The 20,473-nt window shown below is 43.1% G+C and overlaps 1 protein-coding gene across 2 annotated transcripts in view; it reads right to left on the reverse strand.

Moving 5' to 3' along the window:
• The window catches only part of pex5la (peroxisomal biogenesis factor 5-like a), a 197,590-nt gene that overhangs the window by 14,329 nt on the left and 162,788 nt on the right, over positions 1–20,473 (reverse strand). For both annotated transcript variants that reach the window (XM_060918341.1, XM_060918340.1), the window contains exons 9-13: positions 15,435–15,551; positions 15,179–15,322; positions 11,306–11,376; positions 4,369–4,572; positions 3,284–3,449 (exon numbers count right to left, since the gene is read on the reverse strand). In XM_060918341.1, coding sequence (XP_060774324.1) covers positions 3,284–3,449; positions 4,369–4,572; positions 11,306–11,376; positions 15,179–15,322; positions 15,435–15,551 — 702 coding nt within the window. The remainder of the gene's footprint in view (positions 1–3,283; positions 3,450–4,368; positions 4,573–11,305; positions 11,377–15,178; positions 15,323–15,434; positions 15,552–20,473) is intronic.

The following is a 20,473-nucleotide window of genomic DNA, read 5'->3' on the forward strand; positions in this document are numbered from 1 at the left end:
CAAATAAAAATCTAAAAAATGGGGTGTGCATTAGTATTCAGCCCCCTGTACTCTGATACCTCTAAATACAATCCAGTGCAATCAATTGCCTTCAGAAGTCATCTAATTAGTTAATAGAGTCCTACTGTGTGTAATTTACTCTCAGCATAAATACACTTGTTCTGTGAAGGCCTCAGTGGTTTGTTAGAGAACACTGAAGAACAAATAGCATCATGAAGACCAAAGAATTCACCAGACAGGTTAGGGATAAAGTTCTGGAGACGTTTAAAGCAGACTTAGGTTATAAAAAAAATCCCAAGCTCTGAACATCTCAAGAAGCACTGTTCAATCCATCATTTGAAAATGGAAAAAGTACAGCACAACTGCAAACCTACCAAGACATGGCCGTCCACCTAAACTGACAGAGCGATCAAGGAGAGCACTGGTCAGAGAAGCAGCCAAGAGGCCCATGATCACTCTGGAGGAGCTGCAGAAATCCACAGCTCAGGTGGGAGAATCTGTGCACAGGACAACTATAAGTCGTACACTCCACAAATCTGGCCTTTTTGGAAGAGTGGCAAGAAGAAAGCCATTGTTGAAAGACAGGCATAAGAAGTCCCGTTTGCAGTTTGCCAGAAGCCATGTAGGGGACACAGCAAACATGTGGAAGAAGGTGCTTTGGTCAGATGAGACCAAAGTTTAACTTTTTGGCCTAAATGCAAAGCACTATGTGTGGTGGAAAACTAACACTGCTCATCACCCTGCATACACCATCCCCACTGTGAAACATGGTGGTGGCAGCATCATGCTATGGGGATGCTTTTCTTCAGCAGGGACAGGGAAGCTGGTCAGAGTTGATGGGAAGATGGATGGAGCTAAATACAGGGCAATCCTGGAAGAAAACCTGTTGGAGGCTGCAAAAGACTTGAGACTGGGGCCAAGTTTACATTAGACCGTATCTGTCTCGTTTTCTTCGCGGATGCACTGTCCGTTTACATTAAACCGCCTGGAAACGCCGGGAAACGGGAATCCGCCAGCGTCCACGTATTCAATCCAGATCGTGTCAGCTCCGGTGCTGTGTAAACATTGAGATACGCGGATACGCTGTGCTGAGCTCTAGCTGGCGTCGTCATTGGACAACGTCACTGTGACATCCACCTTCCTGATTCGCTGGCGTTGGTCATGTGACGCGACTGCTGAAAAACGGCGCGGACTTCCGCCTTGTATCACCTTTCATTAAAGAGTATAAAAGTATGAAAATACTGCAAATACTGATGCAAATACTGCCCATTGTGTAGTTATGATTGTCTTTAGGCTTGCCATCCTTCCACTTGCAAGTGGTAAGTGATATGCGCTGGGATCACACACACAGCGGCTCAGTCCTGAATAACTGCTTGTGAACTTCACTCGCGCGCTCTGTGAGCTGCGCATGGCCGGAGTGCGCACCCTCCAGAGGGCACTCGCTGTTCAGGACGGAGTGATTTGGAGCGCAGGATGCCTGCGGAGCCGAGCGTATCCGTGTATTGGCGTTGCTATGTGCATGCGAATCGTGTATTGGCGTTGCTGTGTGCACACTAATCGTTTTAAAAACGTTAATCTGATGATCCGCTGATACGGTCTAATGTAAACTTGGCCTGGGAAGGAGATTCACCTTCCAGCAAGACAATGACCCTAAACATACAGCCAGAGCTACAATGGAACGGTTTAGATCAAAGAATATTCATGTGTTAGAATGGCCCAGTCAAAGTCCAGACCTAAATCCCATTGAGTATCTGTGGAAAGACTTGAAAATTGCTGTTCACAGACGCTCTCCATCCAATCTGGCTGAGCTTGAGCTATTTTGCAAAGAAGAATGGGCAAAAATTTCAGTGTCTAGATGTGCAAAGCTGGTAGAGACATACCACAAAAGACTTGCAGCTGTAATTGCAGCAAAAGGTGGCTCTACAAAGTATTGACGCAGGGGGGCTGAATACTAATGCACACCACATTTTTCAGATTTTTATTTGTTTAAAATTTTGAAGACCATTTATCATTTTCGTTTCACTTCACAATTATGTGCTACTCTGTGTTGGTCTATCACATAAAATCTCAATAAAAAACTTTTAAGTTCGTGGTTGTAAGGTGGAAAAATGTGAAAAAGTTCAAGGGGTATGAATACTTTTTCAAGGCACTGTATATATTTCTTCATTCTTCATTGGCTACTGTAGGAGAAAGATTTCATAAGCTACACACATGGAATTGGCTAAGCAGGGTTGTAATGTGTTTGACAGGTCCCAAGATCTCAAGCCCTGACACACAAAAGTAAACAACACGAAAGCGCTGGGCGATAATACACTTACTTCACATGTATCAAGGGATACATGTGAAGTAAGTGTATTATCGCCCAGCGCTTTCGTGTTGTTTACTTTTGTGTGTGTCAATAAATAACATTATCCGTGTACCACACAAACACAGGAACACCTAATTTAGAGTATAGTCTCTCTTATTTCTTACCCTGGCAACAGTCGACTTGTGAATTGCCAATTTTTCTTGGTCTTTTTCTCGGCTCTGATTTGGTCCTCGGCTTCCGGATGCCTCGCACGAAGCGCTCCCATTTCTCTCTCATTGTCTGGTCTTTTGGAAAATGATGAGTAGTAATCCCATCATGATTGGTGTTGCTACACCCTCCTACAATACATCTGTTAACCATTTTAATAATTGCGTAATAACATTGAAGAAATTTGCAAAAAACTACCAGGTCGTTTTCTCATAAACAAACCAGCGCTGACGTAGGATTCAGAAGGAGGCGTCCCGCATGCGACGTCACGAAAATCAATGTTCGCCGGGAAATCCAAATGCCAAGTTTTTTTCAGGGGCAGACGAATTCGCCTCAAATGACTTGATTTCAACTGAATTTTTCTGGTATTGCGCAAGGTAAAAAAATTGCACAAAATGCAAAATGTTACAGATATTTGACCAAATTTAATATAAAATAGGAGAATTACATTGATCTTGCTCCTGAATTTACCTGTGATATACACTTTAGACACTACTGGCATTATCTTAAAGTGTCATCAAGGTAAATGCTGGCTATTTTGAAGAATCTAAAATATGAAACATTTTGTTTTTTAACACTTTTGTTTACCACATCGTTCCATACATGTTCCAGATGTTATTTCATAGTTTTGATGTATTCAGTATTGTTCTACAATGTAGAAAATAGTCAAAATACAGAAAAACCTATGAATGAGTAGGGGTGTATAAACTTTTAACAAGTACTGTGGCTGTGTGGCATGTAACGGCAGTGTGTCAGCAGAATGAGTACCTCTGGCCGGACAGACAGTGCAGCATTGAAGGCCTCTACAGCCTTGTTAAACTCCAAGCTAAGGTTGTAAAGCACACCCAGGCCCGTCTGCAGGTCCGGATCAATTGTTTCTGGGTTCTGTTGGGCTGCTTCCAAGAACAGCTCCTTCACTTCAGGGAGCAGAGAGCTGAAATAATTGCGAGAAAGAGATATGATAACAGATACTGATCAGAGGCTGAAACCACTGACCTACACGGCACAAAATAAATAATTCTCGCCATTATTACAGTACCATTCAAAGCATTTTGGAGCCGAAACAAAGTGTGTGTGTTATTTTGTTTACTGAAGTGAGGCATCAATGAACATTCTATTGAACGAGCCCATCAGCCCATACCAAATATATAAACTTTGTCTGAATTCAACAATAAAAACAATATTTATGTAAGCAGACAACTCCCTTCAGGGGTTCTCGTGATACCTTTGGTCGGAGGCCAGAGTGTGAATAATGAAATAAAAAAAATTTTTAGTTTCGTATTGACAAAAAAAAAAAAACCCACACATTTATTTCAGTTCAAATACACATTTTTTTAACCATAGAAATGAAATAAAAACAAATGAAATGGTGAAAAAGCCCTTACTCTCACCTACACTACCAGTCAAACTTTCGCCTTCTCACTGAAAGGTTTCTTCATTTTTATTTTCTACTAATTTAAGAGAATAATGAAGACATCAGCATTCTAGTGATCAAAGTGTTAAACAACTCAATTATTTTATATGTTAATTCTTTGCAGTGTTCCTGATCAAACTTTGTGCACACTTCCAACCAGCTTCATGTGGGAGCTCATGAATTTCCTAAACAGACCAAGCACTTCACTGCTTCTCCTACATTTTACATGAAACCTGCCTGCTAGATTTACTTTTAAATAAAACGTACAAGTAAATAAGACGTGTTAAAATGTATTTTGGGACATCTAGTGTGGCCAGACTTTGAACTAAGAATGTACTGAATGTGGTGGCAAACTTACTGGTTAACTTCTTTTAAATTCAGAGCAAAGTTTAAAATCAGAAAAATATGTTTGGCAAACATGATATTATTATATCCTCACCATGCCATGGGCGCAGAGTAGGAGAGGTGGCGTGAGCTTGGTGAACCCTGCAGGTTATTGCGGTTCTTCAGATGTTTATATTTCGGGTTATGTCTCAGCCAACCCAGTAGTGCCTCACATGCTTCCTGCTTCATGCCCGTGTTGGTTAGGCTCACTGCCAGTGCCATGAGGGCCTGGAGGTTGTTGGGGTGGAGCTCCAGACACCTGCACGTGTACGCACATATCAAAGACACACACACACACACTCTTCAGGACTGAATCAAATGGACTGCAGCTTTGATGGACACTAATTAGCTCACAAGCAGCATAACGAGTAGCAGATGTTTCCTTTTTAATTTACAGGTGACTACCTGTACCATCTCATGTGTACTTCATCAGGAAGACTTCAAGTTGTACAAAAAGTGCTTTAGAGTTAAATTCAAGAACTTCCTTATTATAAATAATTATAATAAAGAAATTATACAAAATACTGGCAGCAAACTACAACTACTAGAGAATTACAGTAATTAACTCTACATTTAAATCAAAGCTTTTTATTTTTTTATTTTTTACTATATATTACTATAAATAGTAAATACTGGGAAAGGCTTACATTCACACCGACATTGCATTTTTCCTCACAGTTTAAAAACGACCAGAGTTTTAATTTCATTTACATTACTGTTGATTACTGAAAAATGAAAAATCAATGCTCGTCTCGTCTCATCTTCTTCTGCTTATCCGGGGCCGGGTCGTGGAGGCAGCAGTCTGAGCATGGAAGCCCAAACTTCCCTTTCCCCAGACACCTCGGCCAGCTCCTCAGGAAGAACACTGAGACGTTCCCAGGCCAGCCGAGAGACATAGTCCCTCCAGCGTGTCCTGGGTCTTCCCCGGGGCCTCCTCCCGGGGGGACATGCCTGGAACACCTCCCCAGGGAGGCGTCCAGGAGGCATCCGGAAGAGATGCCCAAGCCACCTCAGCTGATTCCTCTCGATGTGGAGGAGCAGCGGCTCTACTCCGAGCTCCTCCCGAGTGACTGTGCTTCTCATCCTATCTCTAAGGGACCACCTAGCCACCCTGCGAAGGAAACTCATTTCGGCCGCTTGTATCCGTGATCTTGTTCTTTCGGTCATTACCCAAAGCTCATGACCATAGGTGAGAGTCAGAACGTAGATCGACCCATAAATCGAGAGCTTCGCCTTTTGGCTCAGCTCCTTCTTCACCACGACGGACCGGTAAAGTGACCGCATCACTGCGGAGGCCGCACCAATCCGCCTGTTGATCTCACGCTCTATCCTTCCCTCACTCGTGAACAAGATCCCGAGATACTTAAACTCCTCCACTTGAGGCAGGACTTCTCCACCAACCTGGAGAGGGCAAGTCACCCTTTTCCGGTCGAGAACCATGGCCTCGGACTTGGAGGTGCTGATTCTCATCCCAGCCGCTTCACACTCGACTGCAAACCACTCCAGTGCATGCTGAAGGTCCTGGTTTGAAGAAGCCAACAGGACAACATCATCTGCAAAAAGCAGAGATGAAATCCTGTGGTTCCCAAACAGGATTCCTTCCAGCCCCTGGCTGCACCTAGAAATTCTGTCCATAAAAATTATGAACAGAACCGGTGACAAAGGGCAGCCCTGCTGGAGTCCAACATGCACTGAGAACAGGTCTGACTTACTGCCGGCAATGCGAACCAGACTCCTGCTCCATTCGTACAGGGACCGGACAGCCCTTAGCAAAGAGCCCCGAACCCCATACTAGAGCCCTGCACTCCCGCGGGAGTCCCGCGGGACTCGTGGGACCCACCGCAAAGCAGTGCGGCGTGGGACAAATTTTGAAAGCTCATTGCGGGCGCGGGCGGGACCGGAAGTGCACATATGCGCACGCGGGCGGGAGCGGGAGTGCACATATGCGGCGCGAGTGGGAGCGGTGATAAGCTGCAGTCCCGCTAACTAAAAACATGTTTGAAATAAAATTTATAAAATTATTAATTTATGTCTATCATATATAATTTGTGCTGGATATTTTATTTGGCATTAATAAAAACATTTTAAGATGCCTAAATTTACAGAGAGAGTCAGATTGCCAGAGGAATAGCATCTTAAATTTGCCATTGATCACCCTAATGGGAAATCCTTTGATCACTCTAATGACTCGCAGTTCACACCCAGCTAGCAAGAGAACCATGAGTGAAGTGATTTACTGCTTGCGTTAGTCTACAACTCTAATCAGAGAGACAGGTTACACAGTGACGCTAGGCTTGACTCAATGCTATCCCAGAAATCCTTCCTGTAATATGTAAATTTGGCCGCCTCTGATTGGACAGCCAAATTTGCATATTACAGGAAGGATTTCTGGGATAGCATTGAGTCAAGCCTACCGTCACTGTGTAACCTGTCTCTCTGATTAGAGTTGTAGACTAACTCAAGCAGTAAATCAATTCACTTCTCTTACTAGCTCTGCTTTGCAATAAAAAAAAAAAAACACCATTGGTACAAAGCAAGCCCATTCACTTTTTTTATGCTGATCAGAGAATTACAATGGTTTCTCATGTGATAAAAATGTGTGATTCGCGATTAAATATTTTAATTGCTTGACAGCACTAATTATTATTATTAGAGACACTACATGCTGAATTCAGAAACAAGGTAAATAATAACAAACGTGAACGTGAGCTATAGATATTTATGCTCAAATCCACTCAAAGTAGGGGGCGGGGCACCATCACGCTGTGTCAAGACAAGAACTTTCCTGAGAAATAACGCGAACGTCTGCATCATGTGGGATTTGCGGGTGGGAGCGGGACAAAATATGGCAGGCGGGAGCGGGACTGAAAATCATAATTTTTTTGTGGGCGCAGGCGGGAGCGGGACTGAAAATCATAATTCTTTGCGGGCGCGGGCAGGACTGCACAATGCGGGCGGGAGCGGGACTGAAAAATCCGACCCGCGCAGACCTCTACCCCATACTCCCGAAATACCCCCCACAGAATACCATGAGGGACACGGCCGAATGCCTTCTCCAGATCCACGAAGCACATGTGGACTGGTTGGGCAAACTCCCATGAACCCTCGAGCACCCTATGAAGGGTATAGAGCTGGCCCAGTGTTCTGCGACCAGGACGAAAACCGCATTGCTCCTCCTGGATCCGAGGTTTGACTATTGGCCGAATTCTCCTCTCCAGTACCCTGGAGTAAACCTTCCCTGGGCGGCTGAGAAGTGTGATTTCCCTATAATTGGAGCACACTCTCCGGTCCCCTTTCTTAAAAAGAGGGACCACCACCCCAATCTACCACTCCAGAGGCACTGTCCCCAACCGCCACGCGATGTTGCAGAGGCGTGTCAGCCAAGACAGCCCCACAACATCCAGAGACTTGAGATACTCAGGGCGGATCAAATCCACCCCCGGTGCCTTGCCACCGAGGAGCTTGCTAACCACCTCAGTGACTTCAGCTTGGGTAATGGACGAGTCCACCCCTGAGTCATCAGCCTCTGCTTCCTCAATGGAAGCCGTGACGGTGGGATTGAGGAGATCCTCGAAGTATTCCTTCCACCGCCCGACAATGTCCCCAGTCGAGGTCAACAGCTCCCCACCCGCACTGTAAACAGTGTTGGCAGAGTACTGTTTCCCCCTCCTGAGGCGATGGACTGTTTGCCAGAATTTCTTCGAGGCAGACTGATAGTCCTCCTCCATGGCCTCACCGAACTCCTCCCAGTTCCAAGTTTTTGCCTCCGCAACTGCCCGAGCTGCGGCATGTCTGGCCTGCCGATACCCATCAGCTGCCTCAGGAGGCCAACATGGCCCGACAGGACTCCTCCTTCAGCTTGATGGCATCCCTTACTTCTGGTGTCCACCACCGGGTTTGGGGATTGCCACCACGACAGGCACTGGAGACCTTGCGGCCACAGCTCCGAACAGCCGCATCGACAATGGAGGCAGAGAACATGGTCCACTCAGACTCAATGTCCCCCGCCTCCCTCGGAAGCTGGGAGAAGCTCTCCCGGAGGTGGGAGTTAAAGACCTCCCCAACAGAGTGCTTGGCCAGACGTTCCCAGCAGACCCTCACCATACGTTTGGGCCTGCCAGGTCTGTCCAGCTTCCTCCTCTGCCAGCGGATCCAACTCACCACCAGGTGGTGATCAGTTGACAGCTCAGCCCCTCTCTTCACCCGAGTGTCCAAGACATAGGGCTGGAGGTCTGATGAAACGACAACAAAGTTGATCATTGACCTCCGACCTAAGGTGTGCTGGTGCCACATGCACTTATGGACACCCCTATGCTCGAACATGGTGTTCGTTATGGACAAACCGTGACTAGCACAGAAGTCCAATAACAAAACGCCACTCGGGTTCAGATCGGGGAGGCCATTCCTCCCAATCACTCCCCTCCAGGTGTCACTGTCGTCGCCCATGTGAGCGTTGAAGTCCCCCAGTAGAACAATGGAGTCCCCAGTCTGAGCACCTCTCAGTACCTCTCCCAGGGACTTCAAGAAGGCCGGATACTCTATACTGCTATTCGGCCCGTAGGCACAAACAACAGGAAGAGCCCTCTCCCCGATCCGAAGGCGCAGAGAGGCGACCCTCTCATTCACTGGGGTAAACTCCAACACATAGCAGCTGAGCTGGGGAGCTGTAAGCAAGCCCACACCAGCCCGCCGCCGCTCACCATGGGCGACTTCAGAGAAGTGGAGAGTCCAGCCCCTCTCGAGGAGCTATGTTCTGGAGCCCAAGCTGTGCATGGAGGTGAGCCCGACTATCTCTAGCCGGTACCTCTCAACCTCCCGCACAAGCTCAGGCTCTTTCCCTCCCAGCGAAGTGACATTCCATGTCCTAACAACTAGCCGCTGTGTTCGGGGATCAGGTCGTCGAGGCCCCTGCCTTTGACTGCCACCCAATCCACACTGCACCGGCCCCCTACGGGTACCTCTGTGGGTGGTGAACCCACAAGAGGTCGGGCCCATGTCACTGCTTCGGCCGGTGTGCCACTCAATCAATACTGTGCCACTTAATTATGAATGACAAGACTTGAACTCACATCATTATTGTTATTGGCAGGGAAAACAGATGTTTTAACAGATTTTTAAAATTGAAACTACACCTTGGTTCTTTTATCTCATGTCGTTTTCGTGTGGTATGAAAACCCTACAGGCTGCTTTTGGCAGTATGCCTTTAAAGCAGCATTATGTAGGAATTTTACCTGAAAATATCAGCTTCAAAATCATTTTGATGGCACATTGACTAAATAGGGAGAATAGTAATAGGGAGAATAACTTGTCTTTCATTCTGAGTCCATGCCCGGTTCACCAGTTATAGAACAAATGTAACTCTGATGGCATGTCCTGGAGACCTCTCATGAGAACTGCATAACTCTTTATAACACCATGTCACACATCAACAAATATGGGTCTTAAGAGAGCTAGCTATAAGAAGAAACCTGTTCACAGACCTGTTGTACAAAAGCAAGATCACACTTACGGTACAATCTGCTGTTCTGCTGAATATCAGCACAGTTATGATTACCTAGCGCACTCTGAATGAATGAGTCACGCACGCACACTTTACTATTTTAATTAGAACTGGCTCTAAATCCTACCAAACATTTCAGGTGTGAATGAAATGCATTAATTTCAAGAATGTGATTAATAGCACTCGAGTTTTATGAATACACACCACTGATGAATTTATATAAACTAGCCTTCTAAAAGAGCCAACTCATTCACAGACTACATGTCTGTAATTATCTCAGACTAAAACTATTTTTAGTTTGGAGTGAAGTAGCAGGGACCAGGGTCACAGCCCTTTTTTTTAACGAAATGAGCTAGCTAACAGTAATTCAAGGAAAAACAGTACCTCACCAACTCGTTATATTAAATTAAGCAAATGCTCTCATGAAGAGTGACATACAACATACCCATCGCAGCCTGGGGTTAGGTGCCTTGCTCAAGGGCACTTCAGCCATTCCTGCTGGTCCGGGGAATCAAACCAGTGACCTTTTGGTCCCAAAGCTGCTTCTCCAACCATTAGGCCATGGCTTCCCATGGCTAGTTAAGCTAGATAATTCTGTGAAATGTTAGTTAATATGTGAACTTATTGTAAAAGAAAATTAGTGGACAGTTACTGGAGAGTCAAAGAAGCTGGAGAGCTAATTTAGCTAAATGTGTTGGAAGTGAATTTTTGATGTTAACAGCGCATTAAAAAACTTTATAGTTGAACTTTATAGTTAAAAATACCTGTAAAACAACATATTTTTTTCACAGTGCATCACATGCAGTCTCGTTTGCTTTCTTTACAACATTTTCCACAAAGTGGTCTGGAAAATGCAACATGACTGAGAAAAAAAAAGCCTAAAAAACCCTAAGACCCTCCCAGGAAATTTAATTTAATTAGAATGTTACACAATCTTGCACTATGCTCCAGAATATAGTATTTGTTTTAATTTATACAGTAGTGATGGTACAAGGAGAATATCATGCTTTGAGAGTGTAACTAGTGATTAACATAATCAGATGTGTTTTCACTGCTGGTTCCTCAGAGGAACCTGTGTAAGATTATCTATCTGCAATAAATGTAAAATCCCAAACGTCTTGCTGTGTATAAAATGCAATTTTAATAGGATCAACAATTTATTATGTTTCTGCACTGAAAGCAGAAGAGGAGACAGCAGAGAAATACATTCTTTTCCACATCGGTAATTACACAAATTGTTTTATAGCTACATTCTTGTTTTGTGTGTGCAATTTTCACATAGATATGCACGCTAAATGTTTTCTTAACACCAGCTGTTCAACTGCTTCAAATCTGTTAAGAGCAAGTTTCATAGTATATATTTTTTTCTTTCAAACCTTTCTTTCAAATGTTCTTTGTGAACACTATACACCACCTTTTTAAAAGTGAATCCAACCAGGAAAAAAACAATACGACCCAAACCCTGGGGAGTTGTGTGTTGGCACCTCCTTACCTCTGGAGGGAGACAATTGCTGCCTGCTCATTCTCATTCTCTGCCTGTGTGGTCCCCAGGACTTGCCAAGCCTGAAAAAATACAATGGAGATGGAAGGCTGAACAGCAGGGTTATCACCGTGACTCCAGTGAGGGGAGTGTATTGTTGAAGACCACAGCACAACTCAGGGGAAACAGGCAATTTCTACCAAAGCTGAAGAATCTTGATTCTTGTCTAAGAGGTTTGTAGAATAAACTTCCATCTCACGTTGCCCATGCTTTGCTGCTGTTGCTCAGTGAAGCAAAGTCAGAATCACTTTAAGCTTACAATTACAATATTTATCAAGTACAGGGATTTTCTTTGGGTATGAATGATCCCTGTGGTGGGCATTACATAAAGAACAAAACATCACAGGACAATAACCAATGATGGTTATTGGTATGAGGAAGCAGATTTTCTTAAAATTATTTACCTCTAAAAGTATTCCCCAAAGTGTTTTCTTCCTATTATACCATGACAATATGCCAACACTAGTCATTTTTATTGATTAAAGAATGACACATTGTTTGTCTACATTTTTTGTTATCCATTTACAGATACACTCATTGTTGTGGAACGTCTGTGAAACAAGTTAGTTTGTTATAGCACTTACATTATAGCAGTTATAATCAGTTGTCCCATCACCACCCTCTCGTTTTGGCTCATTTTAATTTCACAAAACCAAAACAAAGCTTGCAATGTTACTGAGAATCTACAACACACAAACATCTCTGTCTTGAAGATTTTTTGTGGTAGGTGTATCAGACGCTTGCTGGCTGTGCTGTGAAAATTGTGCATGCAGACGCTCATCTAAGTTTCCAAATCTATCATTGCTTAACTCTTGAATATTTTTCTATGGTGAATACTGTCATTAAAAAGCTCATAATTTCTGCTTTCGAAAGAAATTTATCTCGCTAAGATCTGTTCAGTATTTTGGGAGTAACAGCAGGTTGAAGTTGGTACAACAGAGTAAAAAAAAAACTCTGGTCACGTAACGTCAGGAATCTGCCAGTGCTTTTTGAGTCACAGGAAAGTGGTCAGGCTCTCTCTTCTGACTGGTTTCTGACTGGATTGCTCATGAATATCAATCAGATAACTTTTATAGGGATGTTCTCTCGCTCTCACTGTTTCTGAAGAAGTATTCAGCAAAATTTTTCATCTGCTAGTTTTGATGTTATGCTTCATGGGAGACTTTTGAAGTGAGTTTTCATAGCTTTGCCTACTTATTTTTTCAAATCAAACTGATTCATGTAAATGAATAACTCTTTTAGAATATAACTGTAGTTGTTTTGATGAAAAATATTGAGATCTTAGTGGTCGGAATGAGATTTTAAAAAACCCGGAAGTTAGAAATGCGAGTGTCAATTTCAATTCAATTAAATGGAATTATTTACTGGATGTGGCTCACACAGTTTTTTCGAGGTTAGCCTTGAAAGTTAACTTCACATGAGGTTATATTATATTGAACCTCATTTATATTCTTTAATATACACACTAGTAGGCCCTACTTTTGAGAAATACAAAGGCCTACAGAGCACAAAGAGGGTATTAGAAATAATATTTTATTACTTTTTTATTGAGTGCTCCGATTTAACGGTTTTACCGAATTAGCATAATCAATACTAATTAAACACTAATTTGCATAATTGTTTTTTAGTAATTTTTCAAACTTTGTATTCAGTATACAGTCATCTATGTGCCTACCAATTTCCATGTAAATATCTTGAAAAATAAAAAACTTATTAAGAAAAATTTGAATCTCATTCAGGGCGGCACGGTGGTGTAGTGGTTAGCGCTGTCGCCTCACAGCAAGAAGGTCCTGGGTTCGAGCCCCGGGGCCGGCGAGGGCCTTTCTGTGTGGAGTTTGCATGTTCTCCCCGTGTCCGCGTGGGTTTCCTCCGGGTGCTCCGGTTTCCCCCACAGTCCAAAGACATGCAGGTTAGGTTAACTGGTGACTCTAAATTGACCGTAGGTGTGAATGTGAATGGTTGTCTGTGTCTATGTGTCAGCCCTGTGATGACCTGGCGACTTGTCCAGGGTGTACCCCGCCTTTCGCCCGTAGTCAGCTGGGATAGGCTCCAGCTTGCCTGCGACCCTGTAGAAGGATAAAGCGGCTAGAGATAATGAGATGAGATGAGATGAGCATTTTATGGATTGAAAATGCCATCTACTTTTTAAAATCATCTCTGTGTCATGAAATGTGTGTGTAAATCCCCACCTCCCACAGCCCCCGCCCTTGAGTGAAAATCTGTGAAATTGCTCTCGTTTTCAAATATATGCTGATCGAGACTCACTGAGCAACTCCTATCTCACACATCCATGCCCCTCACCCATCCCCATCCTCACCTGCTCACCCTATCCTCCTCTTCAGCCCTTTGCCAACTTTTTTTTTTTTTAATTATGCCATGCGTGGAGTTAGGCTCAGAGCTGTGGATGAAGTTACCCTTTAAAGGTGCACTATGTAGGATTTAGTTGTGAGGTTGCAGACTGCACCCAAATGAATTTCCTCTCCCTCACCCGTCTTTCCAAGTGTGTTCGACGAACCTATGGTGGCTATCAGGTGCAATAATATCTATTTGCAGAGCAATATTTTACACCAGCAGTTTCATCCCAGTGGAAGAGCATGTGTGGCCAATATTTTTTGGTTTATTTTAACGACTATTAGATTAATCAACATTTCAATCCTTTTAGGTGGGTTTCTGATACATTTGTGATATAAAATAATGCTAGTGTCATAAACAATTTGAATCTTTTTACCTTTTTCTTCTGAAAACTAAGAGTGGTTGGTAGGCTAGGTGGTTTGCCTGGGCTTTATGTATACACTACATGTGCAGGAATAAAACTACTTCATACAGCCTTAAACTGTAAGCATCATAATATATATTTTTTTGGAACCACCAAAACAATTACATAAGCAAGAATACAACTCCACTGACATTTACCTCTTCTTTTTTCATCTTCGTCTTCCTTTCATTTTTCTTCATCTTTCTTCTGGTGCTGGATTCAAGCCGTTGCTTGTAAAAATGCGAAACGTGAAATGCGCTCTCTAGATTCAGTGTCTAGGTTTGTCCCTTCTGGGCTACTGTAGAAACATGGCGGTGTAACATGGCAGGCTCTGTGGAAGAGGACCCGCTCACTAGATATGAAAGGCTCATTCTAAGCTTATGCAAACACAATGATTCGAGCTACAGCTGATTATACACTAATGAAAACATAATCGAGGATACTCTATTCAATTTCTCCTAATAGAGCCCCCTAAATCCTACATACTGCACCTTTACGTTTAGATATGTGGCGCATCTCTACTGAGGTCATCTCAATATTTATGATGTTTTATAAAGAATAGCATATTACTGTTTCTCAAAACACTTAATTTGGATCTTTTAATGCAGTTATGATATTGTTATTGCCATGACGGCACTGTTATACTAATTATACTGCAGTGTTGGCTTATGGTCCCCTTTATAGAGCCAATACCTCTGGGGCATATACAGTGCATGAGCATCAGTTACTAATTAGTCTAAAAGTATTCCAGCAGCACAAGGGGGATAATCCTCCTTGGTTCGAAGAAAGAATATTAAACGACACGAAATAGACTGACATTTTAATTTAGAATGAGGAAAGATCTGCTACTTTTTTCTATTGACTGTTCCTGCAAAAGTAAAGACCAGTTTGGCTGTTTTGTCAAGGTAAGCATACACTGCCTTCTTCAGTTTTCTAAGCTCACAAAAGGTCAAACCAGTGTCTGGTGAAAGAGCAGCACAGCTATCAAGGTGCATGCTGTTATTTTGATGGTACTGAAGGAATAGTTTGGTAAAACAGCTTCAGCTCATTTGACCCATATGTCTAGTTACCTCTGAGTCTTGAGGATCCTGCAAGATGGCTGCCTCCAGGAGAAGAACAGCATTTGGCAGCTCTCCCTCTCTGGCCTTCCTCAGTCCCTCCTCAAACGCATTTGGCCAGTCTTTATATGGATTGTCTGTGTGGAAGTAATATCCCTGCAATGGAAAATGCTCAAGGCATTATAACCTGATATACTGAGATGAATTTTAAATCACTTTTTAAAAAGATAAATACATGAGCCTTAAGGCTTGGCTCAATGTAGTAAACCTTTTCAAGAGGAGACACAGTAGAGGGAATCTGGGCTTGCTCATTCTCTGTAAGCCAGTTTCTGCGAGCCAGTTCTTCCCATTCAGCCTGCATCTTGTCCCAGAACTCAGTGTCTGACTGAAAAGCACATTTGAACCAAGAAGAGTTGAAAATGAACTTCACAGATCTACATCAACCAAACTCCCTGCAGTCAGCAATCTGAATAATGAATCATGGTGTATTAATATTGATGAAGGGAAGTCATGCAGTTGAGACTTTGGTGCAATTTTTGATTGCATGCAAGTACAGAAAGTGAACTACTGTACTAAAGTAGCCACATGGCTAAAGTATTGTTTTATTTTTTGCTAATAAGTCACCAACATGTGCGGCACGGTGGTGTAGTGGTTAGCGCTGTCACCTCACAGCAAGAAAGTCCGGGTTTGAGCCCCGTGGCCGACGAGGGCCTTTCTGTGTGGAGTTTGCATGTTCTCCTCGTGTCCGTGTGGGTTTCCTCCGGGTGCTCCGGTTTCCCCCACAGTCCAAAGACATGCAGGTTAGGTTAACTGGTGACTCTAAATTGACCGTGAGTGTGAATGGTTGTCTGTGTCTATGTGTCAGCCCTGTGATGACCTGGCGACTTGTCCAGGATGTACCCCGCCTTTTGCCCGTAATCAGCTGGGATAGGCTCCAGCTTGCCTGCGACCCTGTAGAACAGGATAAAGCGGCTAGAGATAATGAGATGAGTCACCAACATTATTTAAGTACGTAAACTCATGACATGCTTAGTTTTTGAGTATATTTATAATGCCTTGAACAATTCTTAACAACGAAGGGCTGCTTTAACACCATATTGTTGGCTACTGGCTGTATTAATATTCAAGGCATTTACAGTGGTGCTTGAAAGTTTGTGAACCCTTTAGAATTTTCTATATTTCTGCATAAATATGACCTAAAACATCATCAGATTTTCACACAAGTACTAAAAGTAGATAAAGAGAACCCAGTTAAACAAACAAGATAAAAATATTATACTTTGTCATTTATTTATTGAGGAAAATGATCCAATATTACAACCTCGATTCCAAAAAAGTTGGGACAAAGTACAAATTGTAAATAAAAATGGAATGCAATAATTTACAAATCTCAAAAACTGATATTATATTCACAATAGAACCTAGACAACATATCAAATGTCGAAAGGGAGACATTTTGAAATCTCATGCCAAATATTGGCTCATTTGAAATTTCATGACAGCAACACATCTCAAAAAAGTTGGGACAGGGGCAATAAGAGGCTGGAAAAGTTAAAGGTACAAAAAAGGAACAGCTGGAGGACCAAATTGCAACTCATTAGGTCAATTGGCAATAGGTCATTAACATGACTGGGTATAAAAAGAGCATCTTGGAGTAGCAGCGGCTCTCAGAAGTAAAGATGGGAAGAGGATCACCAATCCCCCTAATTCTGCGCCGACAAATAGTGGAGCAATATCAGAAAGGAGTTCGACAGTGTAAAATTGCAAAGAGTTTGAACATATCATTATCTACAGTGCATAATATCATCAAAAGATTCAGAGGATCTGGAAGAATCTCTGTGTGTAAGGGTCAAGGCCGGAAAACCATACTGGGTGCCCGTGATCTTTGGGCCCTTAGACGGCACTGCATCACATACAGGCATGCTTCTGTATTGGAAATCACAAAATGGGCTCAGGAATATTTCCAGAGAACATTATCTGCAGTGTTATGCAAGTTCACACTTTTTTTGAACTAGTTCAAGTTCAGTTCAAACATGTTAAAAGTGAACTGGTCACGTTCATAGTTCACAGTTTTAATTCTGAACTAGTTCAAAGTTCAGTTCATTTTACTTTTAGGCGGGATATGAAAATAAAGACTAAAATCATATGCTACATTCTAGCTCAAAACTACTTACATTATAGATATTATATTCTATCACACAAAATGGAAGTTATTGTACATACTATATATGGAAAAAGGACAAAATATTTTGATTTCTTCACTGACTCAACCACTGCACCAAAACGTTACACGTGACTTCAAACAAATGCTTTCAGTTTCAACTAACAGTAACTTCTAATAAACTAGTCTGATGAACGAGGGTTTCTCAACTTTGCTTAGTGGTTGTAAATCTTCCACAGTGTAGTCAATAATCAGTTTATCTACCTGCTGCTGGGAGACAGTGGTACTCTTGAAGGCTGCAGGCAGTGTGACTTGGATTTTGGGATTTTGGCAGGGGATCTTCTTGCCCTTTCCCTTCTGATCCTCGAGGACTTGCATACAGTATATGCTTTGAAACTGGACAGATGCTTCAACTCAATGTGTCGTTTCAAATTTGAGAACGACGTTGTCGATGTTCTTACTTGTTTTTTTCAGAGAAGGTGGACAGAGCTTACACAGAAAGGTAAGGTTTTTACCGTCTGAGTCTGTGTGAAATTGTGTAAAATTGCTGTAAATAACCATGAGGAGAATCTGTCTCATCTGTGTTTTCCGTGCCGCTACTTGAACTTTCACTGGCCATGTTGCTGTGAGTGTGCGCCGGCTGTGGTGTGCGCGCTGTCTGCTGCCTGTAGCTAGGGAACGCTGGGTTACGCCTACTCTGCTCTGCTGCATCATGGGTAACGTAGTATGGAGCCAAATCATAGAGCCATCCACTATCTCCGGCTTCACACTACGTTATCCATGATGCATTGCACACACGCGGCACCTCAGGGCAGTGAGTGACAACAACATCAGACCGACAGTGAAGTCGTAGAACGTAAAATATCTTGCAAGTAGACGTGCCACTCGATTCATCAGGTTTCATGTTTCGTTCATCTTCATGTTTGTCGTTCATGTCGCATAATTTGAACGAATTCACGTTCAAGTTCTTTCATTACAAAGTTGTTGCGTTCAGTTCAAAGTTCATGGAAAAACGAGCGTGTTCTTTTGAACGCGTTCATGCACAACACTAATTATCTGTGAACACAATTCACCGTGCCATCCGCCATTGCCAGCTAAAACTCTATAGTTCAAAGAAGAAGCCGTATCTAAACATGATCCAGAAGCGTGGACTGTGACAAAGTGGAAAACTGTTCTGTGGTCAGACGAATCAAAATTTGAAGTTCTTTATGGAAATCAGGGACGCCATGTCATTCGGACAAAAGAGGAGAAGGAGGACCCAAGTTGTTATCGGCGCTAAGTTCAGAAGCCTGCATCTCTGATGGTATGGGGTTGCATTAGTGCGTGTGGCATGGGCAGCTTACACATCTGGAAAGACACCATCAATGCTGAAAGGTATATCCAGGTTCTAGAGCAACATACAGTTAGGTCCATATATATTTGGACACTGACACAAATTTTGTTTTTTTTTACCTGTTTACTGAAACATATTCAAGTTATAGTTATATAATGGACATGGACATAAAGTCCAGACTTTCAGCTTTCATTTGAGGGTATCCACATTAAAATTGGATGAAGGGTTTAGGAGTTTCAGCTCCTTAACATGTGCCACCCTGTTTTTAAAGGGACCAAAAGTAATTGGACAATTGACTCAAAGGCTATTTCATGGGCAGGTGTGGACAATTCCTTCGTTATGCCATTCTCAATTAAGCAGATAAAAGACCTGGAGTTGATCTGAGGTGTGGTGCTTACATTTGGAAGATTTTGCTGTGAAGAAAACATGCGGTCAAAGGAGCTCTCCATGCAGATGAAACAAGCCATCCTTAAGCTGCGTAAACAGAAAAAAACCATCCGAGAAATTGCTACAATATTAGGAGTGGCAAAATCTACAGTTTGGTACATCCTGAGAAAGAAAGAAAGCACTGGTGAACTCATCAATGCAAAAAGACCTGGACGCCCACAGAAGACAACAGTGGTGGATGATTGCAGAATAATTTCCATGGTGAAGAGAAACTCCTTCACAACAGCCAACCAAGTGAACAACACTCTCCAGGAGGTAGGCGTATCAATATCCAAATCTACCATAAAGAGAAGACTGCATGAAAGTAAATACAGAGGGTTCATTGCATGGTGCAAGACATAAGCTTCAAGAATAAAAAGGCTAGATTGGACTTTGCTAAAAAACCTAAAAAAAGCCAGCACAGTTCTGGAAGAACATTCTTTGGACAGATGAAACCAAGATCAACCTCTACCAGAATGATGGAAAGAAAAAAGTATGGCGAAGGCGTGGTACAGCTCATGATCCAAAGCATACCACATCATCTGTAAAACACAGCGGAGGCAGTGTGATGGCTTGGGCATGCATGGCTGCCAGTGGCACTGGGTCACTAGTGTTTATGGATGATGTGACACAGGACAGAAGCAGCTGGATGAATTCTGAGGTATTCAGAGACATACTGTGTGCTCAAATCCAGCCAAATGCAGCCAAACTGATTGGTCGGCGTTTCATAATACAGATGGGCAGTGACCCAAAACATAAAGCCAAAGCAACCCAGGAGTTTATTAAAGCAAAGAAGTGGAATATTCTTGAATGGCCAAGTCAGTCACCTGATCTCAACCCAATTGAGCATGCATTTCACTTGTTAAAGACTAAACTTCAGACAAAGGCCCACAAACAAACAGCAACTGAAAACCGCTGCAGTAAAGGCCTGGCAGAGCATTAAAAAGGAGGAAACACAGCGTCTGGTGATGTCCATAAGTTCAAGACTTCAGGCAGTCATTGCCAACAAAGGGTTTTCGACCAAGTATTAGAAATGAACATTTTATTTACAATTATTTAATTTGGGGGCGGCACGTTGGTGTAGTGGTTAGCGCTGTCGCCTCACAGCAAGAAGGTCCGGGTTCGAGCCCCGTGGCCGGCGAGGGCCTTTCTGTGTGGAGTTTGCATGTTCTCCCTGTGTCCGCGTGGGTTTCCTCCGGGTGCTCCGGTTTCCCCCACAGTCCAAAGACATGCAGGTTAGGTTAACTGGTGACTCTAAATTGACCGTAGGTGTGAATGTGAGTGGTTGCCTGTGTCTATGTGTCAGCCCTGTGATGACCTGGCGACTTGTCCAGGGTGTACCCCGCCTTTCGCCCGTAGTCAGCTGGGATAGGCTCCAGCTTGCCTG

Source organism: Neoarius graeffei, chromosome 4, assembly GCF_027579695.1.
Source record: "Neoarius graeffei isolate fNeoGra1 chromosome 4, fNeoGra1.pri, whole genome shotgun sequence".
Taxonomy (NCBI): Eukaryota; Metazoa; Chordata; class Actinopteri; order Siluriformes; family Ariidae; genus Neoarius; species Neoarius graeffei.